Below are 15,342 nucleotides of genomic sequence, written 5' to 3' on the forward strand. Positions count from 1 at the left end.
ACCTGTACACATCCCATCTGTAAATAGCACAACCAACTACCTCATCCTCATATTGTTATTTATTTTATTTGCTCTTTTGCACCCCGGTATCTCTACTTGCACATCTTCTATTCACTCCAGTGTTAATGCTAAATTGTAATTATTTCGCCACTGGCCTATTCATTGCCTCCCTAATCTTACTACATTTGCACACACTGTATATAGTTTTCTATTGTGTTACTGACTGTACGTTTGTTTATCCCATGTGTAACTATGTGTTTTTGTCGCACTGCTTTGTTTTATCTTGGACAGGTTGCAGTTGTAAATGAGAATTTGTTCTCATCTGGCCTACCTGGTTAAATAAAAAAGGTCATCTCATTGTTGCCAGTGATCAGGCCTACCACTGTTGCGTCGTCAGCAAACTTAATGATGGTGTTGGAGTCATGCATGGCCACGGAGTACAGGAGGGGACTAAGCATGCACCCCTGATGGGCCCCAGTGTTGAGGATCAGCGTGGCAGATGTGTTGTTGCCTACCTTTATCACCTGTGATTGTCAGGTGTGAATAGGCAGTGTGGAGTGCCATTGAGATTGCATGAATTGTTGGGGCTGTATGCAAATTGGAGTGGGTCTAGGGTTTCCGGTATGATGGTGTTGATGTGAGCCATGTCCAGCCTTTCAAAGCACTTCATGGTTACCAATGTGAGTGCTATGGGGTGGTAGTTATTTAGGGAGGTTACCTTTGCTTTCTTAGGCACAGGGACTATGGTGGTCTGCTTGAAACATATAGGTATTACCGACTCGGTCAGAGAGAGGTTGAAAAGGTCAGCGAAGACACTTGCCAGTTGGTTTGCGCATGCTCTAAGTACCGGTCCTGGTAATCCTTCTGGCCCCGTGGGCTTGTGAGCAAGACCTGTTTAAAGGTCTTGCTCACATCGGCTACAGAGAGGGTGATCACACAGTCATCCAGAACAGCTGGTGCTCTCATGCATGCTTCAGTGTTGCTTGCCTCGAAGTGAGCATAAAAGGCATTTCGCTCATCTGGTAGTCTCGCATCACTGGGTAGCTCGCTGCCGGGTTTCCCTTTGTAGTCCGCAATAGTTTGCAAGCCCTGCCAAATCTGGCAGGGTAGCCTAGTGGTTAGAGCTTTGGACTAGTAACCGGACGGTTGCAAGTTCGAACCCCCGAGCTGACAAGGTACAAATCTGTCGTTCTGCCCCTGAACAGGCAGTTAATCCACTGTTCCTAGGTCGTCATTGAAAATAAGAATTTGTTCTTAACTGACTTGCCTAGTAAAATAAAGGTAAAATAAAAAAAATAAACATCCGACGAGCGTCAGAGCCGGTGTAGTAGGATTCAATCTTAGTCCTGTATTGACAGATGGTTCGTTGGAGGGCATAGCTAGATTTCTTGTTAGTGTCCAGATTAGTGTCCCGCTCCATGAAAGCGGCAGCTCTAGCCTTTAGCTCGGTCCTCTGGTTGCACATGTGACATGCTGGTAGAAACGAGGTAAAACAGATGAAACTTTAAAAAAAAAATTATAACCAAAACTGAATACAAAAATGAACATTTATATAGTCCTTGGCAAGATAACTGGATGTTTTAAAGCTCCTCTTAGACCACTTCTTAAAATATTTAGTGTGCGTATCTGTCAGGGATGTTGTGGGAAGGGTGTCACAGGGTAGATTGATAAGCCGTGTTCTTGTCTATAATGAGGGGAGTGAAAGGCCTGTGGGGAAATGTTACTGCATGTTGTCTCCTGTTGGATAACAAGATTAATGAGCCAGACTGGCCTTTTTCTCTTTGTGACCGGACAAAAATGATAGAATATTGACAAAGAGAGCAGTAATCATTGACTAAAGTTGACTAAGTGTGTTAGTACAGGGCCAACCAGGTTAGAGAGGCATGCAATGGAAGAAAATGGCTTTATACACCATCCCTGTGTTTGTGAGAGAGAAAGTTCACATGGAATGGGCTCTTTCCTTCTTGAGGCATGATATGATTTAAAGAGATCTTGAGGTAATATTTTATAATATACTTTGATTTCATGAGTTACTTGATCTTTGTACATAACTGTGAAATGCACCACATCACTTCAGTAGGAGATGTCCTAACACTGAAAATAACACAGGCTGGTTTTGTGTCATGAGTAAACCCAGTTTAGTGTTTTGTTCCACTGATTGGTCGATGCAGACTTCATGCTATGGAGGAGAGTTAGCAGATCATTGACTTTTGATGGACTTCTGACTCCCCCCCCCCACGATATCTCATGCACCCACATACACACACACAAACAGTCTCCACCTGTTGTTGTCTCAGTGGTACCTTATTGGGGGAAACAGAGGATGTCTCAGACTCAGCATTGCTCATAGAGCTCAATCAGTAGAGACGCAGTGAGACCGAAGACACAGTTAAGAGACAGTCAGTCAGTCAGTAGTAATCTCATTCCGAGACTAGAGTACACATATCTTACCTGCTGCCTTGCATATCAGCCTCTCTCTCACATTTCAAGGTAAGACTCCTTTCTACCAAACCGATTCCACTTCAGTTATTAATATACAGTATTATAAAGCAAAATTACTGAAAAATAAGTTTGATCCAAAATGAGAACTGAGGTTACAATCTGTAACAGGGTTTTCAATTTGCAACGTTATGAAGTTTTAACTAAGGCAGTAACATCTTGTTTGTGGCATACTGAACTTTTTTATTTTGTTAGCCTTTTAAGTTGCAGTAATTATATTGAACATTTTGGTTTGCCTGTGCCATTTAATTTATTTTGCTGTTTTCCAGTCACCTAATATGGGTGGTGTCTTTCTGTTACATTTTGTGCCAGTCTTATAAATATAGCATAATGTCACATTTATAACAGTCTAAAATACAGTCTAATGTATTTTAGACAGCTTTCTGAGCACAGGTGTAGTGTTATTAAATAATGCTTAATGGTAGTAGGAGTCAAATACCTCAAAGTTATTTATTCTGGGAATAAAATCAACCCCACCTGGTGTTGTATTGTGCATCTTTACCTTGGTGTGAACCGTGGGTGTACATTCAAGTCTATAGTGGTGTTTTAAGTCCGTGGCGTCTTCAGCTATAAGGAGCTATTCACTCACGGTAATAAATCAGTCTGAACAAGAAAGAACGGAAGCTGTTGTGAACGCTGCTTTGACTTTCTCATGCCACAGCTAAACAATGTTTAATCCCTCTCAGAATACACAAGTCTGGGCTGTGTGTGTGTGTGTGTTCCTGTACCTGCTGCAGGTGTGTGTTAGTGCAGAGAGGGCATGAGGTGGGGCGTTGCGGCAGAAAGCAAGCTGCTACAGGACCAAGGTGTGTTTCACCATGCCGCTATCTGAATACATTTCTCCAGGATGTTTTGTTGGCTAAAATGTGTTTCGCCTATTTCATTGTTCATGTAATGTGAGCGACGTCACATCAGACAGTAGAATATTACTTGATTCATATCATCAATGCATGACTGACTCTACTCTCACAAGTCTATTTAAAAAAAAAAAAGCATAATTATAAGGAATGTGCAACATACAATTGTTTTTCAGTGTTGAATTGTTTGTTTACACAAACATAAGCAATGCAATTTAGACAGTCTTTGTCAAATTCATCCACATAGGGAAATATTTTATTTTCTATAACAATAAGTTAACGAGTGGCTGGTGTGACTAAGTAACAATATTACAGACTGCTCTCTACAATGCATTTTCCAAGACACAAATGGGGAGAGGCAGTACATTTCATACAATAAATGTCTTCAAGTGGTTCTGTGGTTAATGGAATGCCACTGTACTGTATTTGTATGGATGATTGTGATGCTACTACCTCTTGGGCCAGGCTCCCTATTAAAATAAACTGATGTCTTAATGGGACTGGCCTGGTTAAATTTAGCCTAAATATATAAATTAGTAAAAATACATTCAAAATAATTATATTGATAGAATATACAATATCTTAATATACAGATTCAAAATACACTTTCACTGTATCACTTCTTTATGGAGGAGAATGTATGGCTAAGTTATTAATAAATTGCCTAGTCCAAAAACACTCTCAATTTGCTTCTGATCATTTTGTGTTATTGTTAACCATGAATATTTGTATCCTGTTGTGGCGTCTCAGACACAGATGTTTGTTATGGCTGTCAGGTGTGTCAATGTCACATAGTGGTTTGTCACAACCCAGTGGATTTGTTTATCTCTCTGTTTGGAGAATGATTTGTTTCTCTTTTGGAATCAGTGAAAGCTAATAAGAAAGAACTTTGTGTGCTTGTCTGTTTTTTGTGATGTTAACCCTTTACACTCGTACCATATATGGGTTGAAAATGGCAGATTTGGGCACTGATAAGCATGTAATTTGGAACGCAGTGGCTATACAGTAACATGCTATAAATTATGTCAGCGCTCTGGCTCTGTGCTTCACAGCTTTAAAAATGTTTAGACTGACAGCTGTTCTGAATTTGAACACCACACCTGACAAAAAGTTGCCCTCATTCCTCCTGCTATTTGGCAAACTTTTGAACATTTTTGTTGTCTTAGTCAGGGAAATGCTATGAATTTGTAGGACTCAATGTATATTGAAAGATGAGAAGTTGAGGATTTATAATAAATAGCGGTTTGATGTCATACAAGCAAGCCAAACACCTGTGAGTCCAAATGTGAACTTCACTTTTCCACATCATAAAACCATGTCATATACAGTTTCAACATTTATGATCACTATGTTTGATGTACAGTTAGAAGATGACATGGCGTTATACCCTGGGTTGTCCTGAACAGAATGAGCCTATGTGAAGAACATTTGCCCCGGAGCACGCACTTGAATGCACTCATGACTCAATTCTATGCACACCAAAATTATTGTCAATAGAACGTTTTTGGATTGTGTCAACAACAGCAGTAATTGTGTGATGCCGGGGATGCAGGGTTGTGTTCCAAACAAAACAAACATAAGTGTGCTTGTTCCTCAACTGCACAGCTATTAGAGCAAAAAACAAAGCACCTTATAGTTGAATACTCTACTTTCAGTCATAAAAGTGCATTGCCAATTCTTAGGAACTGTATACAGCCTATATCTCTATCTCTACTAGAGGTCGACCGATTATGATTTTTCAATGCCGATACCGATTATTGGAGGACCAAAAAAGCTGATACCGATTAATCGGCTGATTTAAAAGTTTTTTATTTTAATTTTATTTTTTTTATTTTTTATTTTTTTTAAACATTTTATTTTAAAATTGTAATAATGACAATTACAACAATAATGAATTAACACTTATTTTAACTTAATATAAAACATCAATCAAATCAATTTAGCCTCAAATAAATAATGAAACATGTTCAATTTGGTTTAAATAATGCAAAAACAAAGTGTTGGAGAAGAAAGTAATATGTGCCATGTAAAAAAGCTAACGTTTAAGTTCCTTGCTCAGAACATGAAAACATATGAAAGTTGGTGTTTCCTTTTAACATGAGTCTTCAATATTCCAAGGTAAGAGGTTTTAGGTTGTAGTTAATATAGGAATTATAGGACTATTTCTCTCTATACTATTTGTATTTCATATACCTTTGACTATTGGATGTTCTTATAGGCACTTTAGTATTGCCAGTGTAACAGTATAGCTTCCGACCCTCTCCTCGCCCCTACCTGGGCTCGAAACAGGAACACATCGACAACAGCCACACTCGAAGCATCGTTACCCAACGCTCGAACAAAAAACGCGGCCCTTGCAGCACAAGGGGAATAACTACTCCAAATCTAAAAGCGAGTGACGTCTGAAACAGTATTAGCGCACACCCATCTAACTAGCTAGGCATTTCACATTGGTTACACCAGCCATTAGGCTGATAGGCTTGAAGTCATAAACAGCGCTATGCTTCCGAAGAGCTGCTGGCAAAACGCACAAAAGTGCTGTTTGAATTAATGATTACGGGCCTGCTGCTGCTCGGTCAGACAGCTCTATCAAATCAGACTTAATTATAACATAACACACAGAAATACGAGCCTTTGGTCATTAATATGATCGAATCCGGAAACTATCATTTCGAAAACAAAATGTTTATTATTTCAGTGAAATACGGAACCGTTCGGTATTTTATCGAACGGGTGGCATCCCTAAGTCTAAATATTCTTGTTACATTGCACAACCTTCAATGTATGTCATAATTACGTAAAATTCTGGCAAATTAGTTCGCAATGAGCCAGGCAGCCCAAACTGTTGCATATACCCTGACTCTGCGTGCAATGAACGCAAGAGAAATTACACAATTTCACCTGGTTAATATTGCCTGCTAAACTGGATTAGTAGTTATAACTAGTGATTATGATTGTTTGTTTTTTATAAGATTAATGTAATGTTAGCTAGCAATTTACCTTGGCTTCTACTGCATTCGCGTTTCAGGTAGCCTACTCGTGGAGTGCAATGGTTAGAGCGTTGGACTAGTTAACTGTGCGGTTGCAAGATTGGAACCCCTAAACTGACACGGTGAAAATCTGTCGTTCTGCACCTGAACAAGGCAGTTAACCCACAGTTCCTAGGCAGTCATTGAAAATAAGAATGTGTTCTTAAATGACTTGCCTAGTTAAATAAAAGGTATTTAAAAAAATATATATATACATTTTTTTTAATAATCGGAAATCGGCGCCCAAAAATACTGATTTCCGATTGTTATGAAAACTTGAAATCGGCCCTAATTAATCGGCCATTCTGAATAATCGGTCGACCTCTAATCTCTACATCTCTATCCATCATAGCTATCTATCTCACCTCTATTTCAAATATGAATTTGGACAGCAGGTAAATATACCAGGAAACACATCTGAAAAGGAATGATGTGCTGTATCATTACTGTTGAACTGTACCTGGGTGAGAGACCATTTTCACCAATTATAAACAGTCAAAAGATTGCAATGCAGAGAAGTAAATCCAGAATACTGGCTATTTTGGGCTATAGATTATAGCCTATATAAAATTTGGAAAAAAGCAAGGTCTGCTCTGAGAAATCAAGTTCTATTGGGAATTACATTACATATTGGACAAAGAAAAAGAGAACACGTATGTCATGATTGGTTTAAAAACAAACTGTTAATCCATCAATAATTTGCTAGGTTTCCATAAAGGAGAATGTTGATTTTTAAACAATTGTTATCTGTGCACACCCCTTTTAAGAATTGATTGATTTGTTGATTGATTGGTTAATTGGGTTCCCTGGCTCAGAATCAATAGCCTTGTCTTGTTGCTTTTGTAACTCTCTGACTGCAGTGGCTTTGTTTAGTAATTTATGTTCATGTCGGTATCTGTCTGACCTATACATTACAGTACACACAAGCACACATGCATTTGACTTGAGATTGGCTTTGGCTCAGCCAATTTTACCCAGTCCAAGGAGAAGAACCAGTTTTGCAACTCTCTCAAATCAAATTTAATTGGTCACATGCACCAAATACAACAGGTGTAGACCCTACAATGAAATGCTTACTTAAAAGCCCTTAACCAACGGAGTACACAACCTGGTAATCGGTCTGACCCAGCGGCCTTGTGAACGTTGACCTGTTTAAAGGTCTTACTCACATTGGCTGTGTAGAGCGTGATCACACAGTCGTCCGGAACAGCTGATGCTCTCATGCATGTTTCAGTATTACTTGCCTCGAAGCGAGCATAGAAGTTATTTAGCTCATCTGGTAGGCTTGTGTCAATGGGCAGCTCTCGGCTGTGCTTCTCTTTGTAGTCTGTAATAATTTGCCAGCTCTGTCACATCCGACGAGCGTCTTAGCCGGTGTAGTACGATTCGATCTTCCTCCTGTATTGACGCTTTGCCGGTTTGATTGCATAGCGGGATTTCTTATAAGCTTCCTGATTAGAGTTCCGCTCCCTGAAAGTGGCAGCTCTACCCTTTAGCTCAGTGCGGATGTTACCTGTAATCCATGGCTTCTGGTTGGGGTATGTACGTACAGTCACTGTGGGGACGACGTCATCGATGCACTTATTGCTGAAGTCAATTACTGATTTGGTGTACTCCTCAATATGCATAGGCCCCCGCCCCGTGTCTTACCAGAGGCTGCTGTTCTGTCCTGCCGAAAGAGTGTATAACCCGCCAGTTGTATGTTGTTAATGTCGTCGTTCAGCCATGACTCTGTGAAACCTAAGATATTACAGTTTTTAATGTCCTGTTGGTAGGGTACACATGCTTTCAGTTCGTCCCATTTATTTTCCACTGATTGAACGTTAGCTAGCAGGATGGAAGGCAAGAGCAGATTAGCCACTCGTTGCTTGATCCTCACAAGGCACCCCAATCTCTTTCCGCAAAACCTCCCTCCTTTTCCCTTTCCAGCGAATCACGGGGATCTGGGCCTGGTCAGGTGTCTGTAGTAGTATATCCCACCCATCCAACTCATTGAAGAAGAGGTTAGATGTGTGTTAGTGTGTAAAGCAGTGCCAATCTTTCAGCTCGCTGTGTTTTAGGGACCACCCGCTGTAGACGTCTGATTGCCAACATTTTCAAGCGATACCACATGTAGCATCGTTGACTTCTTTAGAATCACTTGATGTTGTCCTGCGCAAAGAAATCTCCATGACCATGCCTCCGAGCCATGGCCCGCCAGTCTATAAGGCCCTCAGCAAACGGGGACCTATACACGCGCACACACACACCCACACCCTTTCTCAGCCACATATGCTCTGTGAACACGTGGGTGACCTAAAGTAGTGGTCCTGAATGGGCCTTAGATACAAAGTGTGCCGAGGCTAAAGGAGACAGCTCATTGTGTGGGCCTGCCCCTTTTGTCTGAGTTAGCCTGAAGGGGTATAAGGGGGTGGGGTTTGGGCAAAAAGGGGCCTTTCATACACATCCTTTCTTCCCCTTCTCTTATTTTTTCTCTTGATTGGGAGTATGTTTTGTCTTTCTTTTCCTCCTCTCTGATAAATGCCACAGTATCCTTTTCTATCCACCACAATACATTGCCTGTTGCTGAGTCTGAGAGAGATGGAGAGAGAGGATGAAAAGAGTCTGCTTTTTAACCTGCATTTCTGAAAGCAGAATAAAGGAGCCGCTGTGCCAGAGCCAGTCCCTTTCTCTTATTTTCTTTTCTTATTTCTCCTTTCTCTCTTTTTGTGAAAAGTGTGATTGTGTCATCAGCCTATTTATATGAAGAGAGGACGCAGAGAAAGAAGAGAGGACGCAGAGAAAGAAGAGAGGACGCAGAGAAAGAAGAGAGGACGCAGAGAAAGAAGAGAGGACGCAGAGAAAGAAGAGAGGACGCAGAGAAAGAAGAGAGGACGCAGAGAAAGAAGAGAGGACGCAGAGAAAGAAGAGAGGACGCAGAGAAAGAAGGGAGGACGCAGAGAAAGAAGAGGGAGGACGCAGAGAAAGAAGAGGGAGGACGCAGAGAAAGAAGAGGGAGGACGCAGAGAAAGAAGAGGGAGGACGCAGAGAAAGAAGAGGGAGGACGCAGAGAAAGAAGAGGGAGGACGCAGAGAAAGAAGAGGGAGGACGCAGAGAAAGAAGAGGGAGGACGCAAAAGGAGAGCAGAGCGTGCTCAAACTGTAGGTTTATATAATTAAAACTGCGAATTGTAACTTTTTGGGCAACCCAACCAAATTCACATAAATGTGAGTTTTAGATCATTCATTGTCATTGAAAACAAGCCTAAGAAGCGATTGATCTGTTCTATGTGTGTTATTTCTATGCTTCTCGTTCTTACAGTGCATTCGGAAAGTATTCATACCCCTTGACCTTTTCCACATTTTCCGCAAAAACAGGTTTATAGAAATGTTTGCACATTTGTTAAAAATAACAAACTCATTATTTAACATTTATAAGTATTCAGACCTTTACTCAATACTTTGTTGAAGCACCCGTGGCAGCAATTACAACCTCTACTCTTCTTGGGTATGATGCTACAAGCTTGGCACACCAGATCCTCTCAAGCTCTGTCAGGTTGGATGGGGAGTGTCGCTGTACAGCTATTTTCAGGTCTCTCCAGAGATGTTCAATCAGGTTAATGTCCGGGCTCTGGTTGGGCCATTCGAGACTTGTCCCGAAGCTACTCCTGCATTGTCTTGGCTGTGTGCTTAGGGTCGTTGTCCTGTTTGAAGGTGAACCTATGCCCCAGTCAGAGGTCCTGAGTGCTCTGGAGCAGGTTTTTATCAAGGAACACTCTGTACTTTGCTCTGTTCCTATTTCCCTCAATCCTGTCTAGTCTCCCAGTCCCTACTGCTGAAAAACATCCCCACAGCATGATGCTGTCACCACCACGCTTCACTGTAATGATAATGGCAGGTTTCCTCCAGACCTGACACTTGGTATTCAGGACAAAGAGCTCAATCTTGGTTTCATCAGACCAGAGAATCTTGTTTCTCGTTCTTCTGAGAGTCCTTTAGGTGCCTTTTGGCAAACTCCAAGAGGGCTGTCGTGCCTTTTACTGAGGAATGGCTTCCGAATGGCTTCCTTCTGGCCACTCTACAAAAGGCCTGATTGGTGGAGTGCTGCAGAGATGGTTGTCCTTCTGGAAGGTTCTCCTATATCCACAGAGGAACTCTGGAGCTCTCTGAGTGACCATCGGGTTCTTGGCCACCTCCCTGACTAAGGCCCTTCTCCCCTGATTGCTCAGTTTGGCCAGGCGGCCAGCTCTAGGAAGAGTCTTGGTGGTTCCAAACTTCTTCCGTTTAAGAATGATGGAGGTCACTGTGTTCTTGGAGACCTTTAATGCTGCAGAAATGTGTTGGTACCCTTCCACAGATCTGTGCCCCGACACAATCCTGTCTCAAAGCTCTACGGACAATTCCTTCAAGTTTCGTCTTGCTTCTTTTACTTTCAGTTTTGTACACCAGCTTTAAACACCTGAAAATATAATATTTTTGATTATGGTAAATGTATTTCACAGCAGTTAGTACAATTATTCTCTACGCTATACTTGCTTGTTTTGAGTCACAAACTGAAATTAGGCAAACTATTCAAATTTTAACAACCAGGAAATGGCAGAGTTATTTCTGCATAGTGCATCTTTAACAAAGTGAACATGTGGCATCAGTGTGCCTTGGGGCCATCCCTGAGCTCCACATGGATTTTTTTTTAAAATCCCGGTGTATCCTTGAGTTCCCAACACTGCTCTTTTTGTGATGATATCTGGCCATCAACCACAGAGAACAATACTAATTCAACATCAGCTACCTCTCATCTGGCGGTATCACACTTTTACAACTCCTCACAGCAGGCCTGTGTGTGTGTGAGATTAACTGAATGAATCTGTTGTCTGTGTGGGTGTATTCTGTGGCCAGTGGGTAGCCCCCTGGGTTCAGCCAGGAGGGAGAGGAAGGGTAGGAAAGCTTTTGTATGTCTGGCCTTGAGAGCTCAGTTCCTAATGAGACCCATTCAGCAACACAACACAAGTAACCTGCTTCAGACCCTACCCATGCTGAGGCAGAAAGCAAGCGTGTGTATGTGTGGGTACGTAAGTGCGTGAGAGAGAGAGAAATGTTGTCCCGCAGAACACTCACTATAAGAGAAACAACCAACCATGCCATCCACAACACTGTATCAGATTGAGTTTCTGTCATCTTGCCAACCCCTCCATCCATAAAATCTAATATCATGTAATGACAGACACACAGCAGGCTTCGCATGTTTGGGTCATCATAACAGACATATGTATGTGTTGACTTGTTCTCTCACAACAAGGCTTAGTGTACTAAATACCTGACACATGGTCTGGGCCTGAGGCTGTCTATGAGCCAAGGGGGAGTGAGAGAGGAACGTGGTCCTGGGAACCCACTGTGGATGCAGGTCTTCATCTCAACTCCGTTAATTAGCCTGTGTTAAACTATTTGAAATATTCTTGCTAACTATTTTAAAGGGATGGCATTTGTCCTATATTTTTCAGAGAAAATATCTAAATGAGCGATTCAAAGTGTCTTTCAGTTAATTGGTGGCCTTTTTAACGAGCCAGATACTAATTGATGGTCATCTTCAGTGAGATCCAGCATCCACAGTGGGGTGGAATCCACAGCTCTAGTAAGTGTGTGTGTGTCAATCCACTGCGTTATGTGGGCTGGAGAGAAGCAGATGAAATATTTAGTGTCACCAATGAAAGGAGAGTGAATGTCCGTTCGCTCGCTGTTTGCTGCTCCCGAGGAGAGTGTGATCTTTATTTGAATCAGTTTATACAACCATATCATCTTACTAAACTCTGTGACCACACAAATGTTGCTCAGGTCAATTAAAAAATCCAGCTTGGGGGCAGAAAATGGTGAATAGATCAAATATATATACTCTTTTCATTAGCATATTGTTTCTAGCCCAGCTCCTGTGTTATATTTGAATGTGTGATATTCCTCTCTTTCCTTCATTTATTGTGTCCCCGTTTCAGGCAGGCAGCCAAGAAACCCCCATAAAGCATAAAGGTGGCATTGTTAATTATGTGATGCTGGACATCACAGCGCTGTATCACACCTGTGGGTCCAGCGATTTGATCCTTATCACACATTAATGTTATAGATCACATGGGGCAAAACCTATATGATGCAAAGTATTGGATTGTTTGACTCAGAGGCACTGTCGCCATGACTGGAGGTAAACGTGAAGACCGATGTGGGGAGAGGAAGTAAGAGATGGTTAGAGGGACATAGAGAGGGAGGGAGCTAGAGAGACAAGAGTTAGTGTTTGAAGGAAACAGAGAGAGTTCAGTCTGCAGAGTGGCTCTGTGCTGAGAAAGAGCCTGCCTGCTTGCCTGCCTGCCTGCCTGCCTGCCTGCCGACAACATGACCTGTTTCTGCTGTGTAGGGGTCCTCTTAAGTCTGTAGACCTCCACACCTAAGAGATTCCACTCCTTAACCTTTACTTTTCTCTCTGATTGATAAATGTAAATGACCGACTGCTTGTTTCTCCAGAGTTGTCATTAACGACTTGCTTGTGGCAGTATCATGATGTATTGTACTGCATTGTTTAGCTGGTGTGGAAATATAGACATTTCATGGTAAAATTGTTAATGAACAATTACCTTTTTTGTTTTGTTTGGGATTCAGATGAACCAGTAACACAAAATACAATTTAGCGTGAAGTTATTGCCTTTATTACATATTAACAAGTAACACCAACTGAAGCATATGACTTTGTAATAAAGTGTTATTAAACATTAGGTAGAGTGAATGGCTCTACAGGGGTTTCATAACTTAATTCCCCCAGGGAAGACCATGGGACTAGAGTCCCACTAAGCGTATGCACCTGTGCTATGGTGCACCTGTTAAGGGTTGTGTCCCAGCCACCGTTCAGGCTTTAATGTTGGCATCGCCAGCCTCACCTGCCACTGTGCCAGGCCCCCGGGCGTAAGGGAACCAACCACTCTGGGCTGCAGAATAACTGCAGGTCAACATGATATCTTTGCCAGAGCATTTAAACATTCCTAAAGCAGGTTTGATTGTATCCAGCCTGAGATATTTATAGGCTCAGGACAATTTAACACAACTTTAAACAGTTTGTAAATGTTTCTTCCAGCAGGAGATGTGTGTCAAGTTAGTTCTGTGTTTGAGTGTCTCTCTCTCTACCCAGAGGAGTCCCTGCAGAGCTTTTGTCTATAGAGCTGTCAGTCTCAGAGTTCACTTGATCAGCCATCGTGTGCTGTTATGATACTGGCTCAGTGCTCTCTCTAGAAGCGCCCCCCCCCTCGGTCCCCTTCAGACCATGTTTGGAAAACAACATTGACGACACTGAGCAAACTAAAGATGGAGGGAGAACAACCGAATGCCTTTGCATTACAGATGCCCCGGGGTGAGATGTTGGGTTTACAAGTTACAACATGTTTGGTAACTGAATCTTTTGTGTCGACTTTTTAGTGCCTCATGGGAAGAGTTCGATTTCAGAGGTGTCACAGCTCAGATTCAGCGCTGATCTTATCTCTGAGGTTTAGACATGCTCCCTCCCTTTCCTCCATCCGCTTTCATCCTTCCTCCTTTCCTAGAAGTAATCACTGATCTGAACATGACTGGACTGGTGAACGCAATGTAGTGGAAGTGGCTTTCACCTGTTTCAGAGTTTCCATTCCATTTGAACTTCACTACAACAGTCTTGGAGAATTATTTTGTTTCTGCACTCTGTTTAACTGCAATACTGTCCTAAATTAATGTAAATGTTTTTTGAATTGTTCCTTTTAAATACGTTCTCCAGTTTATTTGTGTATGATGTCATGACAGTCCCAAGCTACTGCATTTACCAGTAGTTCAGCTGACTGCAGCCTATCATAACACAGCATAGTTTTAGGTTATCTGTGGTCAGGTCTATGGTAGTCCTATGAGCCATGTTGAGAAATTATGCCGAATTGATTGCACCTACATTTGAAATTATAGGATTCATATCATCTTCAATAAATATAGTACTCAACATCTGAATTGGAACATCATTATTCCTAACAGGTAAAACACCTAGGAATCCAATAAAATGATCAAATGCCACCCATGGACCCCACTACAACTCACGCCAATCCAGTGGCGGTCGGTGCCGTTTATGATGAGGGAGGAGGATTTTAGAGATGTTATGTTACGGCGTATTGGATGACTGTCGTTCATATTTCATTCAGCCAGTTCAACATAACATCCATAGGTTTAGGATACTACATGATACTCAAATGTTCCCTATACCCATCATGAGGTTGCTACCACCAAGCCTATGAATAAACGTTTACAAAGTAGTTGCACACAGGTCGAGAATTTGAAGTGACATACAGTGAGTGACACATGGACTAACAGTGACCCATACAATTTCCCCTTGCACAATCATAGTCCAACAGCTGCAAACGAGAGTTTAAATTGGACAAATTCGGGTATGTTTATCCCCATTTCGTTCTGTTTGCTTCCGTTTTAAGAAATGTTTTTCAACAGAATCGTAATGAATAAACCCCTGATCACATGTAAAGACAGGTTACTTACATAGCAGCCACGTTGTATTCCCTTCTCTCCTCCCCTCACCTTTTCCCTTTACTTGTGGACTTCAATGCACAACACATCAGCTGTATGTGACCAGGCAAGAAAACTTTCCAAGCCAAACCATATCAAAACCGCTACACACAGCCTACATCGTTGTTGCCATATTAGCTAAAGTAACGTCATAGTCAACATAGCTAACAGAACTAAGGACTTAGTAAACCCGCTTCAATCATGCAGTAACATTTAGTTTATAGTCAGTAAGAAGTTTAGCAGTTACACCGTGAGGGCCCGGTGGCAATAAATTAGTCAAACGAAAACTAGCTAGCTATCTTTGCTAGCTGCCTTTGCTAGCTAAGTAAGTGAAACTGAAAGTTAAAAAATGACTCTCTCTTGCTTCTCCTTTATTTTTGAGTCAAACACTCACCACATTGTATGCACTGCAGTGCT

At 41.7% G+C, this 15,342-nt stretch overlaps 1 protein-coding gene across 8 annotated transcripts in view; it reads left to right on the top strand.

Annotated features, from left to right (window-relative positions):
- Window positions 1-15,342, top strand: part of LOC118400247 (transcription factor SOX-13-like) — a 79,076-nt gene that overhangs the window by 21,019 nt on the left and 42,715 nt on the right. For 3 of the 8 annotated variants that reach the window (XM_052473474.1, XM_052473475.1, XM_052473473.1), the window contains one exon: window positions 9,102-9,525. The exons of 4 other annotated variants lie outside the window; for them this stretch is intronic. In XM_052473474.1, coding sequence (XP_052329434.1) covers window positions 9,128-9,525 — 398 coding nt within the window. In that variant the 5' untranslated portion in view covers window positions 9,102-9,127. Of the gene's footprint in view, window positions 1-2,357; window positions 2,491-9,101; window positions 9,526-15,342 lie in introns of those variants that run through there. One more of the 8 variants, XM_035796915.2, reaches the window with a different exon arrangement.

The sequence above is a fragment of the Oncorhynchus keta genome, chromosome 21 (genome assembly GCF_023373465.1).
Source record: "Oncorhynchus keta strain PuntledgeMale-10-30-2019 chromosome 21, Oket_V2, whole genome shotgun sequence".
NCBI classification, from domain to species: domain Eukaryota; kingdom Metazoa; phylum Chordata; class Actinopteri; order Salmoniformes; family Salmonidae; genus Oncorhynchus; species Oncorhynchus keta.